Raw genomic sequence first — 23271 nt, forward strand, 5'->3', positions numbered from 1 at the left:
TCCTTGTTGGCATTAGCGACGGCGTCGATGTTAATGGAAAAGTAATTGTTGTTCCAAGTTCTCTATGGATGTATTCTCTACCGCCCGCCTCCGCAATGTTCCCAAACTCTTCGTGACACTGAACATGACGAACAGCCAAGGTGTCCATCTTCAACCCGCCATCTTTCCCTAGCACAGTCTGAACGGTGAGTTCCCCTTCACTTCACAACGCGTACCCGCTTTTGCTTGCCGCAGTCTCGTCTCTTCCCGCGGAGCCGCTGCTTCGACAGCTCGATTCGAACTCTCCGGTTTTGTCTCAAATCATGTTGGCGTAGCCCATCTAGGCCGTCTCGGTGCAGGTCTTACAGGGAAGATTATCGGTACGACTGAGGTGGGCCCAAGAACAGAAGAGGCGTGACCAGGACTCGAGACGGTGCATGTCGTGATAGACGATGATATACCCTGGTGACGCATAGCACAGTATTTTTGGATGTTATATTGCTCCGTACGTGCTTATTGTCCACGTAGATCATGGGCTCAAACGACGCATTCAGCAAAACAATTGTGCCGGTATTGGATGGAATGAACGGAACGTGTCTGACTGACTGAAGCTTTTTTTCCTCGGCAGAGTGCGCCGAAATTGAAACATCGGGTTTCACTTCTCGTGTGGACCTTTGAATGTGGTGTCAGTGTCGACACCGAAAAAACGACGGCACGAAGAAACGACGGGGAGCTTGCATGCATTGACTCCACTATAATACCCGGAAGGTGCGCCCAGGCGGGCTCACCCGCCCGCAGTAAAAGCTCCGTAGGTGCACCACGGCTCGTAGACACTGTACACGCACAGGGGCGTGGTGATGTTGCTTCAATGCTCTCTTCGAGTCAGTAAAATCGAACAAAGTTGATCGCACTGCTCAGGCCGAACCTGCAATCGCGCAGTGAGATACGATCGATCGCGATCGATCCCGTGTATCGAGGACACTCGATCATCTCTTCCAGTCAGCTGTGTCTCCTCTTGTAGTTCATCATGAGTAGTGTGTATCGTCAAAGGACAAACACGTCACAACGTTCTTTACACCATAATTGTCTCCAATACCAGCCTACCAACTACTTCACTAGTACATTAGGTCATTGTACATATCCAATACGAATAGAGATCGTGGTCGCCTCGAGATCGAGCTGTCAGCATAGTCCTTGGTTTCAGCTCAGACCGGCTTTGGAGAACCAGTCATTGGAGTCTACTCATCTTGAGCAAGTGCTCATCCCTTTAGGCGTACTCCCAAATCCATTCAAACCATGGCCTTATGTCGGGTTACTCAGTTTGTGCCATATAGCATGCTGAGTTCGCTTGTCTATACCATTTCGGGCTCGTGAGGACCCAGGATCGTTTGCTTTTCGGGTCACAGCCAAGTCAGCGAAATGTTGTGCGTACTGCATCACTGCATCCGCGAACTCTTCACGGGTAGCACAGGCCCTTCCCACGCGAAGAGCCTTGTCGATGTTGTATGCTGTAGTTTGTATGCAGCTGTTACACGAGCATGCATCGGCTTGCAAAGTAGAAGTAAGAATACCCCGGTGTGACGTTCTATGCCGGTTGGAATACCGTTTCCGCGCGAGACCTGTTGTGCTGTTAGCATGCCATAATTCCTCGAACGGAGGCTTCTTCATCTGTCAGGTCATCATTAAATTACGCACAAATACACTGTCCAGTGGCAGTCAACATCGCTGTACTGATGCGGTGTCCATGATACCGCTCGATTGGAAAGAGCGAGCCAAAAGAGTTCACGCCGTTGTCTGGGTGATATGGAACGCCCACTCAACGATCGTGCCAGTCACTCGTGTTCAGATGTGCTCATGGCTTGGGGTTCCAAATTTGTAGCAGCCAGTGTGTTTCGACGATGTGGGGGTACAACGGGGAAGCGGCTAGTGATAGCGCAGCGAGCGGGGCAAGAAGCATGCTTACAGCGGATACGGAGAATTTGAGATTATGTGGACGACGGTTCAACATGGTCTTCGCCGCAGTATGACTGCACTGGATAGGGAAGTTGACTCCCGCATCCGCGTGCAGTTACCGTAAACCACAGCGTGCAGCAACAAGCCAAATCCAGTTATCTGTATTGGCTGGCGGGCGATTTCTGTGTATGAAGATCCGTCCTACCAAGACGAGACCTGCAGGAAGCTGTAGCAGGACTAATTGTTCGATTCGAGTACTGACTGTTAGTCGGTGAAGTCGATACAGCCAGGGTGTGCTGAATCGTTCACGGTTCGCTTCACATATTCCAACCAACTGGTAATTTGACTGAGAGAGTAAGTGGACATTCGCAAGCGCTGATATCTCAAGATGTATCCTGCATGTCAAGGCAGGTCCGGATTGGCTTGGGAGACGTTTCCAGTAGTGGAGACGACCGTGCATGGAGCTGCAGTTGACCTTTGCTGGACCTCCGTCAGGACGGTACATGTTGTTTTCTCTCGAACATATCTCGAGCAGAATATCGGGGTTGGAAGCATGCGATATCCTTGAGAGAAAGGATTGATATAGACTAGCCTTCGCTCCTAGCTTGGACCAGATTGCGGCAAACTAGCGGGAGATTTTGTCAATGCTGATGGCGAATGTTGAGGTAGTCTTTTACCGGGTTCTAGGACCAAGTTCCGGGCTCGTGGAACAGATGCATGAACAGGGTCTATTGCAGATGCAGTTTACATCTATGCGGCCCAGGATAGTTATACAAACTGACTCCGGCTCACGTAGCTACAGCACCACACCCATACCTCTTTGTTACGTATGAGAAGTGTGCATGCTTCTTCCACGCTAATGCAATGTAACAAAGAACTTGTGACGACGAAACTGTATGTGCGCGCCGAGCGGAAAGCTTGGACAAGGTCTCCAGTGTGGCGAGCAATCTATCGGCTTGAGAGGGCTTGCGCTTCTTGTGTGTGACTTCACCGCGACAAGGTATTGTTCTAGTTCATGAGATTACTCAAAGGAAATGGCGGCTAAGGGTCCGTGGGGAAAAGCGTATGGCGACCGCGGTGGTGACGTGGGGTGGTGGCGTATAAAGGTTCGTGACATTCTCCTTGGAAGTGCAACCCCCAGATTTCCCCAGATTTTCTCCACGGTCTTCTGGAATTTCGTACACCAAAAGCTTATTCAAGATCCAGCTGGAATCTGTGTCCGCAATCGCCGATCTCGAGTACGAGACAGACACGCACACGTGCTTTGGATGTAAGTTCGCCAGGTTCCACCACGGCCAGCAAGCTGACAATCGCCGTAGTTCCCGAACACAGGATCGGACGGAAAGTCATACCATCTACGCCTCTGATATGTGCTTTTACGAGAAGATCAAGTTTCCTTGTGGCCATGCGGAGCATCGGCTCATGCAGCACTGTCACTTCGCACGCAACGATCCCGGTCACCAATGTTTTGGGGCTTGGAACATTAGAAGAACGTGGGATCAGCAAGAAACGAACTGCACCAACTGTGTCCGACAGAGTCAATACAATTCATCGGTGCATACGACCCCATCAGCGTATACCTTTGCCGGCGAAAGATGACTGGTCCACTGGATGCAATTCAGGCCAGAGCTTTCTCTTGTAGAGTAATGGTCTTCTCTCAGCCGGGGGAAGTAAGTGCAATAGCCAAAACCTGTATAAACCTGAAGGAGATGTAGAGAAAGAGGCTATCGTTGGTTTCGTCGAGGTTTCGTGTATGTTTGTACGCCTGGGCGGTTGTTCAATTGCTTTTACGGCGAACCCTAACGCTTGTAATGTCCTGAGTTGACAGTTCGGGCGCCATCTTCTGTGGGTACGATCTTCACTGTACACTATTAGTATTGTCCCTACATATCACCAAATATATGGTAACAGGCATATGGCCTCGTATGAACGGCAAGTGTCTCCAATGGGCAGTTGCGACATGGTGCTCGATACTACTGACGGCTCTACCGAGAGGCGCAATGATGGCGGTATCGAAACCTGCGAACATCAACTTCACCTATGTGGTGCCTGATCACGACACGCGTGGCGTCAAAGATTGGTTGGTCGTGGCGTGTGCAATGAGGAAGTTCGTGACGACCTCGGGAAATGACATGAGGCTCGTGCGACTAACCTAGCGCGGCATGGGCGTGGAGCCCCACCTGGGCACCTGCCCAGCAGACAGTCCAGCATCGTGACTTCCCATCCGACATTCTGCATCATTTACACCGACACTCAGACCTCCACCATGTCAGACTCTACAGAGCAGCCGAAGAAGGAGAAGTTTGCGCCAAAGCAACCCGTCGCACTGAACCCCCCGAAGGATGATGTCATTGAACGCGATTACCTTGCAAAGTGTGATGGTACGGCTTCACAACGACTGGCTGGCGTTTCAGTGGCCAGGCACTGACCATCAGCAGGCACAAACGAGGGTTTACCCACTCTTGTCGCAATCAAGGTAACTATAGCTGCTTTTCTTCAACGGTGTCCTCGTGCAAGCGCAGAAGAAGTTGACCATCATCAGGGTGACGTGTTTGACGTGAGCGGCAAGGAGACGTACGCACCTGGGAAGGGCTATCACGGTTTGTCGCCTGAGATGCAGCATCAAGTCGTACCATAAACGACTAACCTATCGTCCTAGTGTTTGCGGGGAAAGAGCCCAACCGTGCCCTTGGCCTGTCTTCTCTCAAGCCTGAAGACTGCATATCGGACTACTCCGGACTTTCCGATAAGGAAAAACAGGTTCTTAATGATTGGCATACATTCTTTAGCAAGCGTTACAACATAGTCGGACGGTTACCTTCTGATGGCGCCAATCTCTAGGCGGTCCATGTCTCCAATCGTCGACTAGCACACGCCCTATTATCGGCCCGTGTAATGTAGCAGTTCAAAGCAACCAGGTTCTACTGAGTCAACTGAAAGGCGCTTTGAGTGTCACATGCACTGCACTGAAAATGTGGAGAAGCGATTCGATGAGACCACAAAGCTTGGAAGCAAACCGAATCCATCACATTCAGTCTGTGTCCGAGGAAGTGTACTATTTATGGTCGTACGATGATATCAAATCATTCTCAAGTTCTGAGATGGTAGGCACCGTATCGAGCACGGTGAAGTACGACGGCTGATAGTGTGCCTGCTAAGCTGCCCAGATACCCAACAAAACGACACAGCCAGAGATCGTTCTGCCTATGAACCCACCTGACTTCTACCCGTGTCACAACCCCCATTGAGTTATCATGGTATCATCGCTAAGATGGCGACCTCACCATCAAAGCAATTAGAGAATGAACGACCTCTGCAGCGGCCAATACGGTGGTTTCACCCGGGTTATCGTAAATGGGAGCCACTTCCACTGCGGCGAGTACATTCAGTCAGCTTCTAGTGCTCTTACTAATAAGTCAACGGGGCTCGGGAAATGCGTACCAACATCTGCCCCAACGACGTCTAGTCCTTCGAGACCATCTAGGATGGATAAAAGCTCTCGTGTGCTCCATCCACCGACTTCGGCAGTTCCCGTAGCTATTTGCATGTGTCAGTCACAATGTTGCAGAGTATTTCAAGAGTGGACGTTAACGATGCTGGGTCTGAGATGATCGTCCTTGTTATGTTTTGTTTGACGACTTACCAGGTGCGAATGCCGGATCGAGTACGTCTATGTCGACACTGATGTAGACCTTCGTTCCAGCGACGCGAGATTTGAGCTTGTCGATAATTCCAGCTATACCCAATCGATCGATTGCCCGGGCCTTGACCATCTCAAAACCACATCGAAGGTCGTTGCGCACATCACCTTTCGGCCGTACTACAGGAGCTCGGATGCCCGCGTGTATACTAGTATTCCGGATCAAGCCCTCCTCATGAGCAATGTGCAAGAATGTTCCATGGTTGACACCACTGTCGTACTGTATCAGCGATATGCAGGGAACGTTCTGATATTCGGACTCACGCATAATGGGAGATACCTCCGCCTTTACTATGTCAGTTTCTGATCAGATCGGTGAGCACTTCGGCTTACCTAGTACTTCTGGGTCCCAGGTGTCTACGCAGCCGTCAGCGAAGCTCAACAAAACGAGCCGCGAGCCTACCGATGTGACTGTCGAAGTGTATTACGCTCACCGGCCCCCAGTGATGATGAGTCGATCGAAGGGCCGATAAGGTTGTGGTATGATCACCACCTAGCGTCACAATCTTTGGTGTCGTGCGCTCGCTCGAGTTGGTCGCTCTTGAGGACACCATCTTGGCGATGGTCGTCAGACATTTGAACCAGTCATTTCGTGCGTTCACCAACCTTGTGCGCCTTATCAAGCTGCTTCAAGGCCGCAGTGTTATCCTTCCAGGTGCGTTATTTATAGTCTTCCTTGGTCGTTCCTTCAGTGTCTTACCAAAAAGGTTAAAGGAGCGTCGCCACAGTCGATAACTTTTGCCCAATTCGCGAAGACGTTCTCGCCTGAGCCCCGTCAGTCACTAGGTTACGAAGTCGCTTCGTCACAATGATTAGTGTCTCTCGATGCAATGTTGGCTTCATGCAGGAGCGAACGGAGCAGCATCTTCAAGACAACAAGAACTGCAACCAAGATTAGGGTACACAGGACAAATTCTAGCGCACGAATGGACGCCTCGAGAACACAACTTGCCAAGATGACGTGGTGTAACAAGTGCCGCTCGTTGTTGCTTTGTTTTGAACAACGCTCTAAGTCCGTGCTTGCGGGATGAACGCCCATACGCGCACCCTCATGATAATACGACATACCTGTATATATTGACCAAGCAGCGTCTGGCGATATCCGACTTGAGCCCTGCCGGATGCCACTCGGGCCGAAGCGCGCTCCAGGCCGTGCCGTAACGCCCTGCCCGTTGTTAACCTTGGCTGTTGCGATGTGCCCGACTCCGATGCGGTGTCTCGCGCACACAATGTACATGACCTACAGTGTCAAACGGCGCACCAAGAATTGCGATGTCGAAGGGCTCCACATCCTGGCCTTCTGCTGCTAAACAGTGCACATACGGCAAATTGGCGTATGTCATCAGCCCTGCAAACTTTGCTTGGGTGATGTCCCTTTCAAGGTTGCCATGAGCAATAATCTGCTGCGACAGATAGCCAGAAATTGGTGGAAAGGTAACATCGCGAGCGCTTGCGAAGAGCCTGAGGGAAGATGCTAGTAACAACAACGATTTAGGTGCCATCGTGAACAAGAGAGATTGAATTACAAGCAAAAGGTGAGCAAAGCTAACTCAATTAACAATATACCTAAGTAACGTGCTTATCTCCATTGCAAGCCGGTGGTGATGCCCGCGACCAGTTGCATTAAGCCCTAAATGGCAGGTACAGCCGATCGTGCCCCGCGATCCGCCTGCAACGGCTGTCAGTTTGTTACCACTCCAGAACACGCCGACGGCGCGTATAACCTCGCACACCAGACTCTGCTTATCTTCGGAAGTCATTCGAAGACCTCCCGTCTGTCTTCATCCTCGGGTCCGTCTCTAGGACAATAGGCATGATGTCATGCAAGCACTGCCTCCAGCTCATCCTCTGAGGGTCGCCCTCCATCTGTGCGTTCGTGGTCCGGTATCTCTTCCAGGCGCTATTGTTACTGCGCCTTCACTACCAGGTCCTTCTCGACTATTTCTTCTCACAGGGTGACACGCATTCCAATGCATTCTCCTTGAACAGCTTTAGATCCCAGCTGTTCTGCGGTGAACCTTATGGGCGCAAGGATGTCGTCTGCGCCTAATTCAAACTTGGATTATTGCAAAGCACCAATGATGTGGACACTCGTGCTCTGCGCTGACTTCGTTGGCATTAGCTCCGCTGTGTGCTGAGTCTGGCGTCCATGGATGACATGTCAAGACAGCGCCTAGCTAATCATAGCGGTAACTTCACACTCATACAACAGTTCCTTCTTCGCCAGACTTGCAACACCGACAACCGTATCAGGTGGTCTATGCCCATCCGCCTCATTGTCCATAAATTCGATCCAGATATCTCCCCAGCCACGATCTACTACATCCTTTCGATCCTGCTCCGGGTTGCCGGTCTCCTTGACGATATAATGTCGAACATGCACCTGATTACATCAAAGTTAGTGGCATGGCCAACACTGCCTTGAAAGTGCTCAATCAAGATTCATAGCGTACAATGTCTCGTGGTGTGGCTCCAGCCGCCGCCAAGCACTTGTGAATGCTATCATAAGCGCCCTTTGCCTGCTCTTTAATGTCGGATGGGATGGTATGATCTTTTTGAAGGCCCGTTTGACCAGCAAGAGTGATCAATTTGGATGACGGCACTATTGGAGTGATGCAGACTTGGTTGTATGTCGGTGGAGGTTCCGGTACGTTTTCCGGGTTGAACGCATGGGGCTTGTTAGATGACATGACTGAAATCAAGACAATCGAAGCAGTGTCACTTGTTGGTGTTTCCTATATGTTCTTTGCTCGAGTATCACGATAGCATCTCGGCGTGAGGGGCATTTTTGCGTGCACTTGCCGCGCCTAGTAGTCAAACATGTGGGCCTCACTGGCGTTGAAGCATGGGCCTTGATGACATCACGGACTTTCGTCACGCGAATCCAATTTCACCACGCAAACAGGACGCGACAAACCTCACACCACTGCACACAGCCCGGCTGGCTGATTAAACATTACCACATCATTGGGCCAAAGTGGATTACTTCATTCACGGATGAAATTCGACCTGCAACCGGGCGAATGAGATGCAGGCCAACACGCGCCTGCCTCCGTTCGAATGCGGGGAAAGCTCCAGCAGCGAGAGCGTTAAAGCCGTCTGCTCGTGACAGTTCGCGCAACCTCAGCTCACACCCCTTTGTTTGACAGACACTGCTCGTACAATGGCGTCTGGCTGGTTCAGCTCATCGTCGAGCGACCCAACGCGTCCTCCGGACGTTCGCGTCCAAGTTGCTGAACAGAAACCTCACGACTTCTACCTGCAGCCCGGCTCGGGAAGCAGCCCAAGACCCGCCACCAACCGCTCAGCGGGCTCAGTACCTGCGGCTTATGTGGATACGACTCATTCCAAGGTCCATGTCCACAATGCTTCACTTTTCGATGTAGGCATCCTGAAAGACACGCTTGTCCCATCACTCACCCTGCATTCTGGCTTGGCCATCATTGCGTACGGAGCTGCGCGATACACAAACCGCGTCGAAGCCAAGGACTGGCTTTGGCCCAGTGGTCAGGTCGTGAACGCCTGGTGGTCTGCCGTTGGACGCCGTCTTGCTCAAGGCTACACCGTCTCGCAAGCGTTCAGTCGTCTATCATGGCACGAGCGTGTTATCCTTACGGGCGTTACATTATGGGGAGGACGTCTCTTTTACCGCATCGTTAATCGTTCCATCCAACGAGGCGAGGACGACCCACGATATGCCGAAGTCAAGAAGGAGGAGGGCTTCTGGAACAGCGCGTTGTTCAAAGTCTTCATACCCGAGGCCTTCTTCCAGATGCTCATCAGTCTGCCGTTTACCGCACCATTCCGACACGAGGGTGCTGTCATGACAGGCTATCACCCCTTTGTTCAGATGTTTGCTGTCGGCTTGTTCTCTTCAGGATTGGCGATGGAGACACTTGCAGACTACCAGCTAGATCAGTTCAAGGCCGAAGGCAATAAGGGCATCATGCGCGAAGGAGTATGGAGCATTGTCCGCAACCCCAAGTATGTACCCCTGTTCCAGAGTCCATGCCATTCGCTAATGTCGTATAGCTACCTCGGTGACGCCCTCGTACACATCTCCTTCATCGTCATGCTTTACGGCTCAGACATGCTTGCCCCTATCGAACTCCTAGGCCCCGCCGCGAATTACGCCTTCCTCCGCTTCTTTGGCGGCGACGCCGAGAAAGAGAAACACCAAGAACGCCGATACTCCGCATCTCACCCCGAGAAGTTCCGCGAATTGGAGAAGTTCCGAGCGGATAAGAATGCTTTCTGGCCGAGCGTAGATGAGCTAAGCAACAAATGGTTGTGGACTGTTTTGGGTGTTGGAGGCTTGGGTATCGCAGTCGAGCAAACGCTTCGGGCGCTGCACTAGGTCTTGCCGTCTAAGGTTAATGAGGCTTGCCCACAAAGCTGTCTATGCGGTAGGCGCTCAGTGTTCTCGATTAAGTTTGTACGATATAATTAGTTTAGATAGTCAATTTCTTTACTGACATTTCAACTTGGCAGTCCCTACGCACGTTAGCATCAATTGTCTGTCACAAACATTGTGATGTTTTCCCAACAAATCTGTCGTTCCGTAACAGATGCGTCAACAAGCCCAGGGTTTGCACATCACAACGAATGTCCGGTTTACCAAACGACACGAGTACATTGACAAACCTGACCATAGACTTGGTTGTATAACTGCCATTTTGTGGCTTCTTGTTATAACACCAGTGGTCAATGTCCTACCGTCACCGTTTGAGCTTTGCTACACATCGAACGTAAGCGATGAACGACAGAGATCTCATAGGCGTCATCTTCGTAGCTGTGTTCGTCCCCCTGATCATAGCCATTGCCGCTCTATGTCTTCGTTGCCACTGTCACATTCAACGTGGTAGAAAGCATCCAAGGCGAACGCGATCATGTACAGTGGATACGGACTGGACTGATTATACATCCCCGCCATTCGAGCCAGCATATTACAATCCACGTTTCAAGCAACCTTTCAAGACCCGGTCCAAGAGATATGCGTCATACAGATACAACTTCGGCCTTCCTCGATACGCTCCAAGAGTACACGCTGCCAATACAAGATACGTACCTTCTAGAAGACGAACAAGAGAACAGCATCTGCTGAATGAGATGTACGATGGCTTGGATATCACGCCAGAGATGATCAGACCGCAGGAAACGGAGATGGTGGAGCAGGCGCGAAGGCCAAGCAGGCCGAGGAGATCTTTCACTTTCTAGAGTGGGTGGCGTGGAATTATGTTCCAGGCTTGCGACACACTGCATCGAACGGATGAAGTACCAAACGCTCACAGAGGATGTGTTTTCAGATGCGATGGTAACGGGTTATGGCCTATCAAGGCCGTTCGAACTCTTGATGCGTTGTCAGTAAGCGCTCATTGCAATCAATGTAACCATTGCTTGTCTAATATGTCCGTATTGATGGTGAACAAGTCCGATTCTACTGCACTTGCTTAACGCTCTTCCATTTGGCTCGCAGATTCTCCAGTACCAGGGTGCAAGTAATCAATGCAGTCATGAGCGAAAGAGACAAAGCAGGTATCATCCTCATCGCCGTGTTTATCCCATGCATTATCATTGGAATCATGATGTGCTACTGCTGTCACCGTGGATCTCGATCGTCTCGACCACCGCCACGTTCTTATAACCATACTTGGCATCGACAGGGCGGTGGAGATCACCTTTTACCATTCTATCCACAGCCAATGATACCATGGCAAATGCCGATACCTGCTTACACTACTCCCACTCGTCCACCGCCGCCGACTTTCCAGCCGAGCGTTCCACGACAGTCTCAGCAGCAGCAGGATGCGGAAGCTACGCCGTCGACTTGGCCTTTTGCGCCTTTCCCGCCTACACCGGTGATGAGGCCACTGAACCCTGCCGCGATTCCCCTACCAGATTCTCCGCCTATAACCAGGCTGACTTGAACCGCGCGAGAGCAGTTCAACTCCTTGGTCTGAATTCACTCGAACAGCGAAATAATTCAATAGGCGCTTTGCGCCTTTATATGATGGTGGTCAAATATAGGAAATGGTCGTCTTGAAGTGGATAATCTCCTAGATTCTGGGTGAAATTATAAAGTAGATGACAATCGTAGGTGCGCTACCCATCTACAACATGAAAGTAAACTTCTTCCTTTCTCTTCTCATGCTCCCACCCTCATCCAGCGGCACACCAGCATACTCTGCACTGCGACCATTGTTCAGCTTTCGATTCTCTCTTATCAGCACCCACCTCAGTATTGCAGCGAGGATGCCGACGAGAAGCATGAATCCAGCACATATACTCATACCCTTGACGTAATAAGGACCGTCGTCATCTGGGAAGATGCTCGTGCCAACTAGTGGGCCCATCTGACCAATGATGTTCAAGAGAGCCATACCGGTGCCCTTCTTACTATCGCTTTCTTGGTTGTTGAGTGTCCATGTAATGATGATCGTGATAGCGCTGAAGAAGCCGGCGGCGGCGGGATAGAGCGCGATGTAGCGGATCATGGTATTGTCAGACTGTAGGTATCCAGAGATGGCAATGGTACCGTACCCGATCGTTGCCAGAACAGATTGGAGCATGATGAACGTCGAGCGTGATTGTAATCGATCGGAGTAATATGCAGTCGTGAGGACGACGACAAAAGCGAAGAGGTATGGCGGGGCTGAAAGTCCTTGGGCCGTGATGGACTCCCAGCCCATATCTCGGATTACAGTCGGTAGGAACACCGGCATGGAACTGAAAGCCACGTTACACGAGAAGAACATGAGTGCTGTCAGGTAAGACTTCGGATCCTTTAGGGTTTGTAGTACTTCGTGGAAATCCACACGTCCTCTTCTTCGTCCACCCTGGTACTTCTCTTCTTGGTCTTCATCTTCGCTCTCCTTTTCTGACCTCAGTCTCATTACTGCAACCTCGCGCTGTCGGGGGCTTAGCCACTTCGCCAGTCCCGGCCCGTCTGGTACAAAATCCCATGCCCAGACGGCAATCAATACGGAAGGAAACCCTTCCAGAAGAAAGAGTAGTCTCCAAGGACTAAGCGGGCCATGTTCACCGACTTTGGTAATAACGTAGGCCAGCGCTCCGGCAAACGATGCTGAAAGGGGGCTGGCGCTGATAAAGAGTCCGGTTCGAAAGGCGAGCTCGGATCGGCGGAAGAAGAAGGATAGGTAGAAGGGTACGCCAGGTCCGAACGCTGCTTCGCTGATGCCGAGAAGTGCTCGCAGCACAAGAAGGAATCCGAAGGATGTCGCTACTGCCTGGAGTGACGCAACTATGCCCCAAGAAAGGATGCACAGAGATATATAGATATGCGGCGGCACGATTCGATACCTATCGAAATTAGCTATGCGGCCTTTGTAACTGAAGACTACCTACAGTAGTGTCATCCATTCGAAAAGAATGTATGTGATATAGAACGCCCACAGTAGCCACTCATACTGCGTGGAGCTGAGCTTCAGGTCATCTGCCAGACCAGCTATGCGCGCATTGCCAATATCTGCCAAATTCATCAGCAAGTGTCGCAGAGCCTACCAGACCTGCTTTACGCACATCTGACGTACATGTCTCCCCTACGAGTCTTCTAGGTGTAGAAAGTACTCACTCGACCGATCCAAGAAGCTCAGCATGTACAACAAGGCCATGAACGCGACTAGCCGCCGATCAAGCTTCTTGAGCACTGTGCGATCCTCATCTGGTGTATACAACTCATAGCTCTGCACAGAGTCCAAAGAGGCGCGCCGTATACTAGGAAGGAAGCCCTCGTCTTCCTCTCCCAGCTCCTCTTTCGACGCGGGTTCATCTCGTGGAGTAATCGTGCGAAGTTCGAAAGAGTTCGGCTCGTGTATCATGGACAGGCCATCGGAGGAATGTGAGGAGCGTGGAGAGGGCGTGAACTTGGGAGAGCTTTCGTCGGCGCTGTTGGATGCTGGTGCGTGCTGAGTGCGGCGGGAGGAGGATGGCATGCTTAGGTTCGTCTGTCGGGAATGAGCCGCATTGGGGACTAAGAGATTACATCGAGAAAAGGAGTAAGTAGTCAAGGCACGAGCTCGTCACCGCTGACAAGTCGCGTAGTTCAATGTGTCAAAGCTGTCTCCATCGTGAGATGACGCGTAGAAGCCCGTGCGCTGCATACCCCACAATCCAGGATACCGGGTACTGCTTTGTCGTCATGTCCTTCTGCCTTCACTTGATCACTTTGCAAACTAAACTCGACAATTTGAAGACGAATTTCAACTTTTCTTTGGTCACTTTTATTGGCAGCCGTGATGTGAAACCCTTGCGCACTACCGACATCCCAGAATCGATCTCAGAGTACATGATGGTTGCAGAACCACTCATTCCAGGTGACTCAAATCAGTCTCGTTATGGATAACGATGCGTCCGTCCGGCAATTTCTTTACTTTGTAGTATCCCAGCTTTACCGCCTCCATTGTATCGATCCCCTCAATCTTCATGCCCAGCGCACGCAAAGGCGATCTCAGAGACGGGCCCCCATACCGGCGCCACTCGTTCACCTCCTTGGGAATGCCTGCCTCAGGAAGGTCATCCCAGTGATACATCTCTTTTGCGACTTCGATGCATGCGTGTCTTTTGTCTGCATTCCACCATGCAGGAAGGATCCCCACAGTCTTCTCGCTATTGGCGATGTGCTTAAGTAGTCCTTGGAAGAGGTAGCCGGTGTTGTACTTGACGGTGGCGTCCATGTACGAGTCGCGTGGGTCTATCGTAGTCCCGAGGCTGCAACGTTTTGTCTCATCCCAAGCGCGGAAGCTCTCGATGAGGAGTTTGTAGGTTGTCGGCTCGTCTTTGTTCAGTAGAATCTTGTCAGAGGCGGAAGCTTTCTGCTCGTGAATTTTCATAGGCTCATCTTGTTTGATAAGACCGGGCATAACCCCATCATATGATTTCACGGACGTAATACTGAGGTGAGTGTTATGCGGGTAGATGCGTGCAGGCATATGTTGTTCAGGCCAGTTCTCATCCTTGTGGTTACGAGGTTTGTTGCACCGGTGCTTGTGGACATCTTTCCAATGCGCCTTCTGGCAAGATAGAGAGCAGTAACGGAGCACCTTGCAGCCGCCGCAGCGCTTGAGAGGATTGGCGGGTTCTTCGATAACATTGCAGTTCGAGCATCGGAAAGGACCTGCTGAAGGTCAGTAAAGTGACATGAGCAGGAAAGAGAGCGACTCACCTTGGATTGCCATGCTGTTGCGTCGTGACTGGGTCTTTCTGTCTGAATGGGTCGTGCGAGCAGAGATGGGGAGTGAGGGAGCCTTGGTCGAGGGCGAAGACGGAGGAGGTGAGAGCATGTCTCTACCCGTAAGCTAATACAAATCGAGCAGATAACGTCTCGATGTAGCAAACACGCCTGCCGGTGACACAATCTCTGCCTCTTCACTGATAGAATGCTTAGGTGGCCCACTATAACAGTGAGGCTAGGACGGGAAGGCGCGCCCTGACTTTTCGTTGCATGTGGTACAAATCGGCAAGGTCAGGATGAGACAAGCGTTACAATGAACATACAATTGATACCGTTCGTAGCTTGCGCCGATGGAAATTCGACCTTGACCTGTCCTATGACAAGTAGCTCACGCCTTGCGGGGGATGCAGCGGTCTGTGCCCAACCAACTACCATTGTGAGTGAGTTAGGGAGTCACCAGATAACTGCAAGCGAGACAAAATTATAGTGGTCGCGAAAGAAGTGCATTTACCGATAGACACGGGTGTCGGTACTGGCCGGTCGGTCCATATCTGTCTATTTGGGCAATTGCCAGTCCTTGTAGCTCCACTTCTCCGACACGTGGTACTTCTTCTGCTTGGCGTATGGGATCTGTCTTCTGGCTTCGACCTTGCCCTGAAGCATGAAAGTCCTGAAGCGGTCCTTGAGCAGATTGCCTTCTGGCTTCAGAAGACGCAGAGAGTCGCGGAGCTCGTCTGGTAGAACGACTTCGAGCGGGGCCTCTGGTAGACTGTGGTCGATTAGTAGATGTTCGTTGTGTGAAACGTGGATAGGTACTTACGGTGCCTTGCCGAACTGCTTCTTCCTCAGCTCCAATTCTTCGCCATCGTCCTCCTCATCTGCGAGCTCTGCATTCCTCTGTTCAAGAGCTTGTTTCACAGCGGCTCTCGCCTTCTCCTTCTCTTCTACGCTCTTGGCTAATCTTTTGATCTCCTGGACCTGTTGCTCCTTGGCCTTCATCTTGGCTTCGTGGACCGCCTTTCTTTGCGCGTCCTTTCTCCTCTTGATCTTGTTCCGTTGTGACAGCGACTTCCTCTCCGGCCTCTTCTTTTTGGCTTCCTTATCTTCATTGTCACTGAAACCTTCCCATTCGCTCTCCCACACGCTCTCCTCGCCTGAGTCAGAATCTGTCTCAGCAGCAGCTCTCTCCATAAGCTCGGCCTCTTCGCGGGCCTCTTGCAGGCGCTTCTTCTCAACCTCGACAATCTTGTCGGATTCGCGCATGAGCTCGTTTTGCCAGTCTTCCAGCAAGGGGTTGTACGACTTTCCACCGGTAGGTTTGCGGACTGAGGGAATGGCTTTGCCGGTCTTTGCCTGCGAGATGGGTGCGTGCTTCAGGGTTTTCGGCTCGACCTTGGGCTTCTTCTTCTCAAGGTATGAGAAACGAGGATCCTCCTTGACCTCTTGCACTGCCCATGGGTCGTAAGCGGCGTCGCCAGTCTGTACGACGTCCTTCTTGGTCTGCTCGCCTCCGTATGCAATCGCCCTCAGCCTGTCGTATTCTTTGCCTGATACCTTTGCCTTCTTCCTCTTGCCATCGTCGGTGATTTCCGAGAGTCGCTTCCGGGTGGATACGGCGGGAACGGCAGAGCGCTTAGCGAGGATCTCGTCGACCTTGAGAGGCTTGTGTCGTTTCGCGACCTCTTTTTGGATCTCAGCCGATCCAAGGACATCGACGGCGAAAAGTTCGTCCGCGGTCTTCTCAGAGATGACACCACTGTAGCGGCGTTAGTATATGCATCGACTGTGTGTTGTAGTTGGAACATACCCTTGAATGATCTGGTCGCGCACATCCTCTAGGCCGGATTGAATCTCTGTGACATCGACATTCTTGCGCCAAGCCTTCTTGCCTTTGCGACTCGACTGTTTGTATTGCGCTGGCGCTGCTTCGGTGTCCGCCATGGTGTCTTACGGTTGCCGTGCTCGAAGTCGTTGTGGGGTTGTTCGTTGTCGCAAAAAGTTCGACCCAAAATTCCGACCAGCAAAGCGGCGCACGGGCTGGACCCACCGGGACCCCTGCTGCACTCGGTAGTCGGTGTTGGCCGCCAGGGTGCCAGGCCTCCAGATTCGACCGACACTCCTATTCAGACACGACACCCCACCAAGACACACGGCCGGGATATTGCTTCTGATCCTCTGTGATAACACATTTCGAGACTTCCGATTCTCCCAAAATCTACAGCCTTCAGTCACAATGGCGCAGTCGGGCTACTCAAACCCGCTCAAGAAGTTCAAGTGAGCTGTCCTCCGCGGCGGAGACCAACTTCGTATACTAACCGGCTGCAGGCTCGTATTCCTGGGCGAACAAAGTGGTATGCATACTATCGCAGATATAGCGGTTTGCGACACACGTGCTAATCTACCTTCGCAGTGGGAAAGACGTCTCTAATTACCCGCTTCATGTACGACTCGTTCGACAACACCTACCAAGCCACCATCGGCATCGACTTTCTAAGCAAGGTATGCTCGCTGCAAAGCCGCTATAGATATGGCAATCCAGTGCAACATCTAATCTTCGCCGCAGACCATGTACCTCGAAGATCGGACTGTCCGCCTGCAGCTCTGGGATACCGCCGGCCAGGAACGATTCCGCTCCCTGATTCCCTCCTACATCCGCGATTCTAGCGTAGCCGTGGTTGTATACGACATCACAAACAAGAAGACGTTTGAAAACACAAGAAAATGGGTAGACGATGTCAGAGGCGAGCGCGGCAACGATGTCATTATTGTGCTCGTGGGCAACAAGACCGACTTGAACGACAAGCGCGAGGTTACAACAGCGCAGGGTGAAGAAGAAGCCAAGAAGAACAACTTGATGTTCATCGAGACGAGCGCGAAGGTCGGACACAACGTAAAGGCGCTGTTCAAGAGAATTGCGCAGGCGTTACCGGGCATGGAGGGCGAAGGCCAACAAGGGCAGAGTCAGAGTACGTCTCGACGTACACATTATTGCGGTGAACGCCATGCTAATCCACGATGCAGTGATCGACGTGAACATCAACCCCAGCCAGCCACCGCAAGAAAACTCGTGCTCATGTTAAACAAGACATAGCCGTTTGGCAATCAACTTCGGTTCATTCGCTTAAGGGCGTACTGTAATTATTTGGGATGATGTTTTGCAAGTCTGAGAAAGTCATTGTCAGCAAGGCGTTCGGGCATGGGCCGCATGCATCTTAACGTCGGAAACGTAATCTGTAGTATACCAGTGCGTACCCATGCGTACCACTGCATGACGTCAATGGAGAGATGCCGAGTGCTGTTTGGATTGTATGCATTGGAAGCCCGCATCTATCCCAACGCCGCCCCAGCCAGATGAATCATGCTCAACCAGAACGCCGGCCGTAGAATTGACCGACTGCGCCGATGCTGATCCATATACAAGAATATTACAGGGGCCGTTATCAGGTGGAGCGGGGTCCAAGAATGCTTGCTGAATTTATCGAAGTACTATCGTCGCAGTGTTTTACTCGAGGTCGCCTGCCGAGCCAGCCTCAGACGGCGTCTTGCTGCCGCCGACGGGGATTGACGTGTCAACTGCGATCATCTCGGCGAGAATGTCGAGGACGGGCTGTCGGGTGTTAGCGGGCCGTCGCCAGTTCATGGCGAAGAGCAGCAACGTACCTTGGGAACAGTCTTGTCGTAGATGTTGATCAATTCCCGCGGGTTGGGGTAGACCTTCAATGCGCGGTAGAAGCATAGCGCCGCCTCGACGTTGTCCGCACCTGGCAAACAATTAGCACCACGTCCCACCAAGAGGGCCAAACATAACCATACCCTTCTGCACCATTCCTTCTCCCTGCGCAACCTCTTGCATAAAGTACGCCTCCACCTCCTCGGGGTCCTTGGGGAAGCCCTCCTCGTTTGCCCGCTCTACCGCCTCTCGGATCGCCTTCTTCTGCTCGGCGCCCTGTGCCTCGGCCTCCTCCTTGGCCGCCCGCTCTGTTCGCTTCGACTCCTTCTTCAGCTGCTTGCGGAAGCCGGGGTCATTTCGTCGCTTGTAGTCGAAGTAGGCGGCGTATGCGAGAAGGCCTGTGACGATGGTGCCGGCGCTAATGGCCGCAATGGTCGATGGTTTTAACGACGAGTTGGACATGATGGTGGTGCGATTCGTGGGAGTGAAAAGCGCAATCAGGCGGGGAAGGAGCAGCTGGAGCCCTTTGAATTGGCGGCAGGTGATGGCGGTGATGTGGTGTGGTGTTTAACTTTTTCTCAGTGTTCAGGGAAGGCACGATTCACCAAAGTGGGCCCGAGCTCACACTCGAGACCGCGGCTCCACGCATGACGGGGCTCTACGAGTACCTGTCAACATCCACGGACGCGCACTCATGGCGCAGCTCCCCTCGCTACCACTGACCACAACTCCACTCCCAGCCCACTCGACGCAGGAATTGGACGAGTGTTAGAGGTAAATGACCTGGAAGCCTACATTGCGTTGGGGTTGGCTAGCTTTCGTTCTCATGCTGATGTAGGCTCTAGGGCACCTGTTCCGTTTCATCCTTGTATAAAGTGCTGCGCTCCTACACCACGATAATCGGGGGATCTTGCAGGCAAGATGTCGGAGAAACAAAAAGGCATCTCCCTCCGCAAGAAGCGGGGGGACAAGAGCAAGAAGAACGCGCCGCCGCCCACCATCAGCGCGCCGCGACAGATTAGTGCGCCCATGCCCGCAGGCGTCGCTGCTGCTGCTGCCGCTTCGCTCCCAAGCTCTGGGCGCCCTTCGAACGAATCCAGCCGATCGAGGACCAGACAGGATGGCCCTCCATCACAGCCAAGACCGCAGCGGCCAGACAAGACGGCGGATCTCGTCAAGAGGAGGTACTCCCAGAAGATCACGACGCTTCCTAGCGATTTTGGGAATGGGGAGCCTATGCCGCAGATGCCGCAAATGCCCGTTCAGTACAGAGAGAAGAGCCAGACGAGAGAGGGACGGCCGCCCGGAAGCTCCAATGGACGGGTCCTGCAAGTCGACCCGCGCGCATTGCGGGACCCCAACCTGGAAGTAGAGCGATGTAAGGCCAACATTTGGTGATTTGGTTGCATACATGCTAACTCGCACAGATGTATCAACTATTCTCGCAGACGCTTCTGAAGCAGACATCAGCCGCTACCAGGACGAGCTGCGCAAGACAAAGCATCGTACATCACTCGACCTCCAGCACAACGTATACCAAAACCGCACACAGTTTATCAAGATCAGTAAAGAAGCAGAGAAGCTCAAGGGCGAGATGCGGACGCTTCGTCAGTTGATGTCTGACCTGACAACGACCTTGGAGCAGACAGCATCAGCTACGGGTGCCGCCAATGACACTGCGAGCTCGCGAAGAGCTAACCGAAGTTCGATCGGAGATCTCAATCAATTGCGCGCAGGCCAGCTACAGCAGCTTTACAGGGACGTTGAGGGCTCGCAGAAGTATCTACCACCTATCCCCGGACGATATATCGTTTGGAAGTCAACGAGATGGTTCGAACTGGACTCTGCAACCCTCAAGGCAAGGCGAAGAGTGAGACTACTGCTACTGAATGATCATCTCCTTATCGCATCAGAAAAAAAGGCACGCAACGATGTTCCTGGACAGCGTGATGGCAACAGGGCGAATATGGAGTTTACTGCCCAGAGATGTTTTCCCCTACAGGATACCCAAGTGATTAGGACGCCAGAAGAGCGCATCATCATACGCGCTGGATCTGAGTCTTTCACATACGACACCAAGAAGGAAGACAGTGGTGATAAATCCGCTTTCGTGGCTACTTTCCGCAAGACGAAGGATGACCTGCGCAAGAGCCAAGAAGCGGATGTGCAGGAGAAAGACCGAACGCAAGATTCCTACAGCCACCTTCTTTCACGCGACCCTGCTTTCATGAACAGGACAGAGTTGTTGGACAATCTCTCAGACGGCATCAATAACGAACAAGTCAGTACTTTTGTTGACATTGATGGACAACAGCGCAATATCCGATGGGTAGAAAGTCAACTAGACGATTTAGATATTGAGATCGCGCTTCAACATTTCCAGGAGGCAGTCCTGAAAGTGGATCGGCTTAAGGCACTTGCAAAGAACATTAGAAGCAATGAGATGGCCAAGACAATCGTTACCTACAAGGTCAATGAGCGCGCTGCGAAGCTTGCGAATGTTTTGGTCAAGCACATGGTAGAGCACAACAACTGGTTCACCTCTGTCAGGCAACACGTGAGTTGGGTAGTCCAACTAGGCTTCGAAGACCGCGCACGTGAAGCCTATCTGGAAGCTCGCGGTAACCTGATCAGAACTCGCACGCGGTATGTTTCCACTCCATCAAAGTCCACAACACCCACTGACTCTTTCAGGCAATGCATATTCGAAGGCAATCTCCCAGACTATATCTTTCAGATCTCCTACATCTATTTCACCATCATCAAGAACACCGTCGACATGTACCAGAAGTGCTTCCCACAACAGCTCATGTCCGCGTGCGTCAAGTGGTCGAAAGAGCACATCGACCAGTTCAACATACTATTAAAAAGGCAGCTAAGTAGCGTGGATGAAGGTGGCAATGTATGGAACGAGTGCTTGAGATTGGCACATGAACATGCTGAGATGCTGAGGGAGGTTGGGCTTGATTTCACTGAGTTGGTTGGGAACGGGATCAGTGAACAGGATGGCGAAGAAGACCAGCCAGTAGGTTTAGGGGTGTCTTAAGCATTGGGGTCGCGTTCAACAATGGAATACCACGCCTCGCAAACAGCAAACATTCTCGACATGACCGTTGCTGTTTGGCGTACATCGTCGCAGCAGCATGTGTTTTTCTTTGTCAACACCCGCCGCTACTACCTCATCCATAGCCGCCTACCACTCTCACCAAGACTCTCTCAGACTCTTCCTCACTACTAATCTCTCTACGTTGGCTTGGAAAACGGCGCTAAGTGTGTTAGCGTGTCGCCTGTTGTCGTTGCCTTGTGAGATCTCGCCTTCACCTAGGGAATGTGGGTCTATAGCTGACGGCAATTGTCGAATGCCTCTCTCACCCCTACATTCAACATCTCCGCTTGGATTTTGCACAACGACGCTCCAACTCGTGCCAAATCTGCCAACAGTCTCCCCGCATCACGATTCTGTTCGCCTACCACCTCCAAGATGCCTACGGAAGCAGAGAATATCAACTATCTATACTTGGTCCTAACCAACGATGGCAGTCCTGTCGTAGGTCTCATCGTCTCCCTTTTTGGTTTGCATCTTCATTCAAGTCCCGTATACTGACTCATTGTAGATTGATTGGGATGCCGTCTCCGCCGCGCTCGACCTCAACAAGGGCGCCGTAACAAAGCGATGGTCGCGTCTTAAGCAGTCCATGGACAGGAACGAGGTTCCCGGAGGTACAACGTACCAGTTCCTCTGGCTTTGTGTCAAGCACCATAAGCGAACTCAGGTGAGCACCAATTCACGTCCAGCCACATAGTTCGAGAAACCAGCAGCCACTAACAATAGTGTCTTAGCCACCCAACTGGAGTGAAATCGCAGCCAAGGCCAACACTACTTCTGGAGCGGCGTCCAAGCGCTATTCTCGCATGAAGAAGGTATTCGAAGACAACGACACCGCTCCCGATGCAGGCACTCCTCGCTCGCCCATCAAGAACACCCCCACCAAGGCCAAGGGTACGCCGAAGTCCACTGTCAAGAAGCTTCGCAAGGCCACCACTTCCTCTGGCGACGACCAGGACGACATTCAAACTACCCCGGCCAGTAAGCGCAAGCGTGCGTCGCCGAAGAAGAAAGTCGCCGCCACCGATGAGGAAGCCGAGGTCAAGCCTGAGCCAGATAACGAGGGCGAAGATGAGGACAATGAGCTTCTAGATACCAAGTCCAAGCGCGCGAAGGTCGGCAAGACCAAGATCAAGGTCATCCCCAAGCCTAAGCCCAAGGGTATCGTCAAGAAGGAAGAGACCACCGACGACGGCGAGGACTCTTTCGTCGACGCCCAGGAATCGCTTGACCACCATGAAGATGCCCAGGAAGTCCTCCACGACAATTACGCCGTTCAAGATCGTAAGTCTTCCTACCCTGCAACTCCCCAACATCTCCATCAGCATACTGAAAATTTACTAGCGGAGCCAGCTGACTCTCTTGGTTGCAGCGATGACTTCATCTGAGCTGCATACGCCAGCTGATGTGAGCTGTGTCGATGGTTGCGCGCAATGTACTTGCCATGTTAACGAAATCGCTAGCGTACTTATGAGCAGGGACTCGGGAATGGCCCAGTCACAGCGCGTAGAGCTTGAGGAGATGGTCGGTAATATGGGCTGAGGGTTCTCTTCATCTTCACGAGGAGTTTAGTGGATTTCTGCAGCATGCATTACATGACATTTGGCGTTGGACGGAATACGGTGCATAACGATGGCGTCATCTGAGTTTCAAGGGAAAAGGCTTTCAATCTT

General features: G+C 52.0%; 10 protein-coding genes across 10 annotated transcripts; 4 read left to right on the top strand and 6 right to left on the bottom strand.

The window, feature by feature from the left end:
* Positions 1 to 4198: 4198 nt before the first annotated feature.
* Positions 4199 to 4773, top strand: J4E78_001034 (uncharacterized protein; the record flags this gene model as incomplete). The annotated part of the gene is made up of 4 exons (XM_049361695.1): positions 4199 to 4313; positions 4371 to 4408; positions 4475 to 4532; positions 4592 to 4773. The coding sequence occupies 4 exons, from the start codon at positions 4199 to 4201 to the stop codon at positions 4771 to 4773; spliced, it is 393 nt and encodes a 130-aa protein (XP_049226978.1).
* Positions 4774 to 5394: 621 nt separating this feature from the next.
* Positions 5395 to 5900, bottom strand: J4E78_001035 (uncharacterized protein; the record flags this gene model as incomplete). Its single annotated transcript, XM_049361696.1, has 2 exons — positions 5395 to 5412; positions 5601 to 5900. 2 exons carry the CDS (start codon positions 5898 to 5900, stop codon positions 5395 to 5397), a joined length of 318 nt encoding a protein of 105 aa, XP_049226979.1.
* A 1905-nt stretch (positions 5901 to 7805) lies between these two features.
* On the bottom strand, positions 7806 to 8322 carry J4E78_001036 (uncharacterized protein; the record flags this gene model as incomplete). The annotated part of the gene is made up of 2 exons (XM_049361697.1): positions 7806 to 8015; positions 8086 to 8322. 2 exons carry the CDS (start codon positions 8320 to 8322, stop codon positions 7806 to 7808), a joined length of 447 nt encoding a protein of 148 aa, XP_049226980.1.
* Positions 8323 to 8795: 473 nt separating this feature from the next.
* Positions 8796 to 9989, top strand: J4E78_001037 (uncharacterized protein; the record flags this gene model as incomplete). Its single annotated transcript, XM_049361698.1, has 2 exons — positions 8796 to 9616; positions 9665 to 9989. 2 exons carry the CDS (start codon positions 8796 to 8798, stop codon positions 9987 to 9989), a joined length of 1146 nt encoding a protein of 381 aa, XP_049226981.1.
* Positions 9990 to 11742: 1753 nt separating this feature from the next.
* Positions 11743 to 13584, bottom strand: J4E78_001038 (uncharacterized protein; the record flags this gene model as incomplete). The annotated part of the gene is made up of 3 exons (XM_049361699.1): positions 11743 to 12952; positions 12998 to 13118; positions 13224 to 13584. 3 exons carry the CDS (start codon positions 13582 to 13584, stop codon positions 11743 to 11745), a joined length of 1692 nt encoding a protein of 563 aa, XP_049226982.1.
* Positions 13585 to 13956: 372 nt separating this feature from the next.
* Positions 13957 to 14826, bottom strand: J4E78_001039 (uncharacterized protein; the record flags this gene model as incomplete). Its single annotated transcript, XM_049361700.1, has 2 exons — positions 13957 to 14765; positions 14814 to 14826. The coding sequence occupies 2 exons, from the start codon at positions 14824 to 14826 to the stop codon at positions 13957 to 13959; spliced, it is 822 nt and encodes a 273-aa protein (XP_049226983.1).
* Positions 14827 to 15377: 551 nt separating this feature from the next.
* Positions 15378 to 16763, bottom strand: J4E78_001040 (uncharacterized protein; the record flags this gene model as incomplete). The annotated part of the gene is made up of 3 exons (XM_049361701.1): positions 15378 to 15591; positions 15643 to 16578; positions 16630 to 16763. The coding sequence occupies 3 exons, from the start codon at positions 16761 to 16763 to the stop codon at positions 15378 to 15380; spliced, it is 1284 nt and encodes a 427-aa protein (XP_049226984.1).
* A 292-nt stretch (positions 16764 to 17055) lies between these two features.
* RAB6B (Ras- protein Rab-6B) lies at positions 17056 to 17902 on the top strand (the record flags this gene model as incomplete). Its single annotated transcript, XM_049361702.1, has 5 exons — positions 17056 to 17096; positions 17148 to 17173; positions 17233 to 17321; positions 17386 to 17788; positions 17844 to 17902. 5 exons carry the CDS (start codon positions 17056 to 17058, stop codon positions 17900 to 17902), a joined length of 618 nt encoding a protein of 205 aa, XP_049226985.1.
* A 422-nt stretch (positions 17903 to 18324) lies between these two features.
* J4E78_001042 (uncharacterized protein) lies at positions 18325 to 18954 on the bottom strand (the record flags this gene model as incomplete). Its single annotated transcript, XM_049361703.1, has 3 exons — positions 18325 to 18429; positions 18483 to 18583; positions 18636 to 18954. The coding sequence occupies 3 exons, from the start codon at positions 18952 to 18954 to the stop codon at positions 18325 to 18327; spliced, it is 525 nt and encodes a 174-aa protein (XP_049226986.1).
* Positions 18955 to 19413: 459 nt separating this feature from the next.
* Positions 19414 to 22986, top strand: J4E78_001043 (uncharacterized protein; the record flags this gene model as incomplete). The annotated part of the gene is made up of 7 exons (XM_049361704.1): positions 19414 to 19870; positions 19920 to 21138; positions 21187 to 21517; positions 21974 to 22039; positions 22107 to 22265; positions 22333 to 22882; positions 22943 to 22986. 7 exons carry the CDS (start codon positions 19414 to 19416, stop codon positions 22984 to 22986), a joined length of 2826 nt encoding a protein of 941 aa, XP_049226987.1.
* Positions 22987 to 23271: the final 285 nt, after the last annotated feature.

Source organism: Alternaria triticimaculans, assembly GCF_023758025.1.
Source record: "Alternaria triticimaculans strain BMP 0046 chromosome Unknown scaffold_1, whole genome shotgun sequence".
In the NCBI taxonomy this organism is placed as follows: domain Eukaryota; kingdom Fungi; phylum Ascomycota; class Dothideomycetes; order Pleosporales; family Pleosporaceae; genus Alternaria; species Alternaria triticimaculans.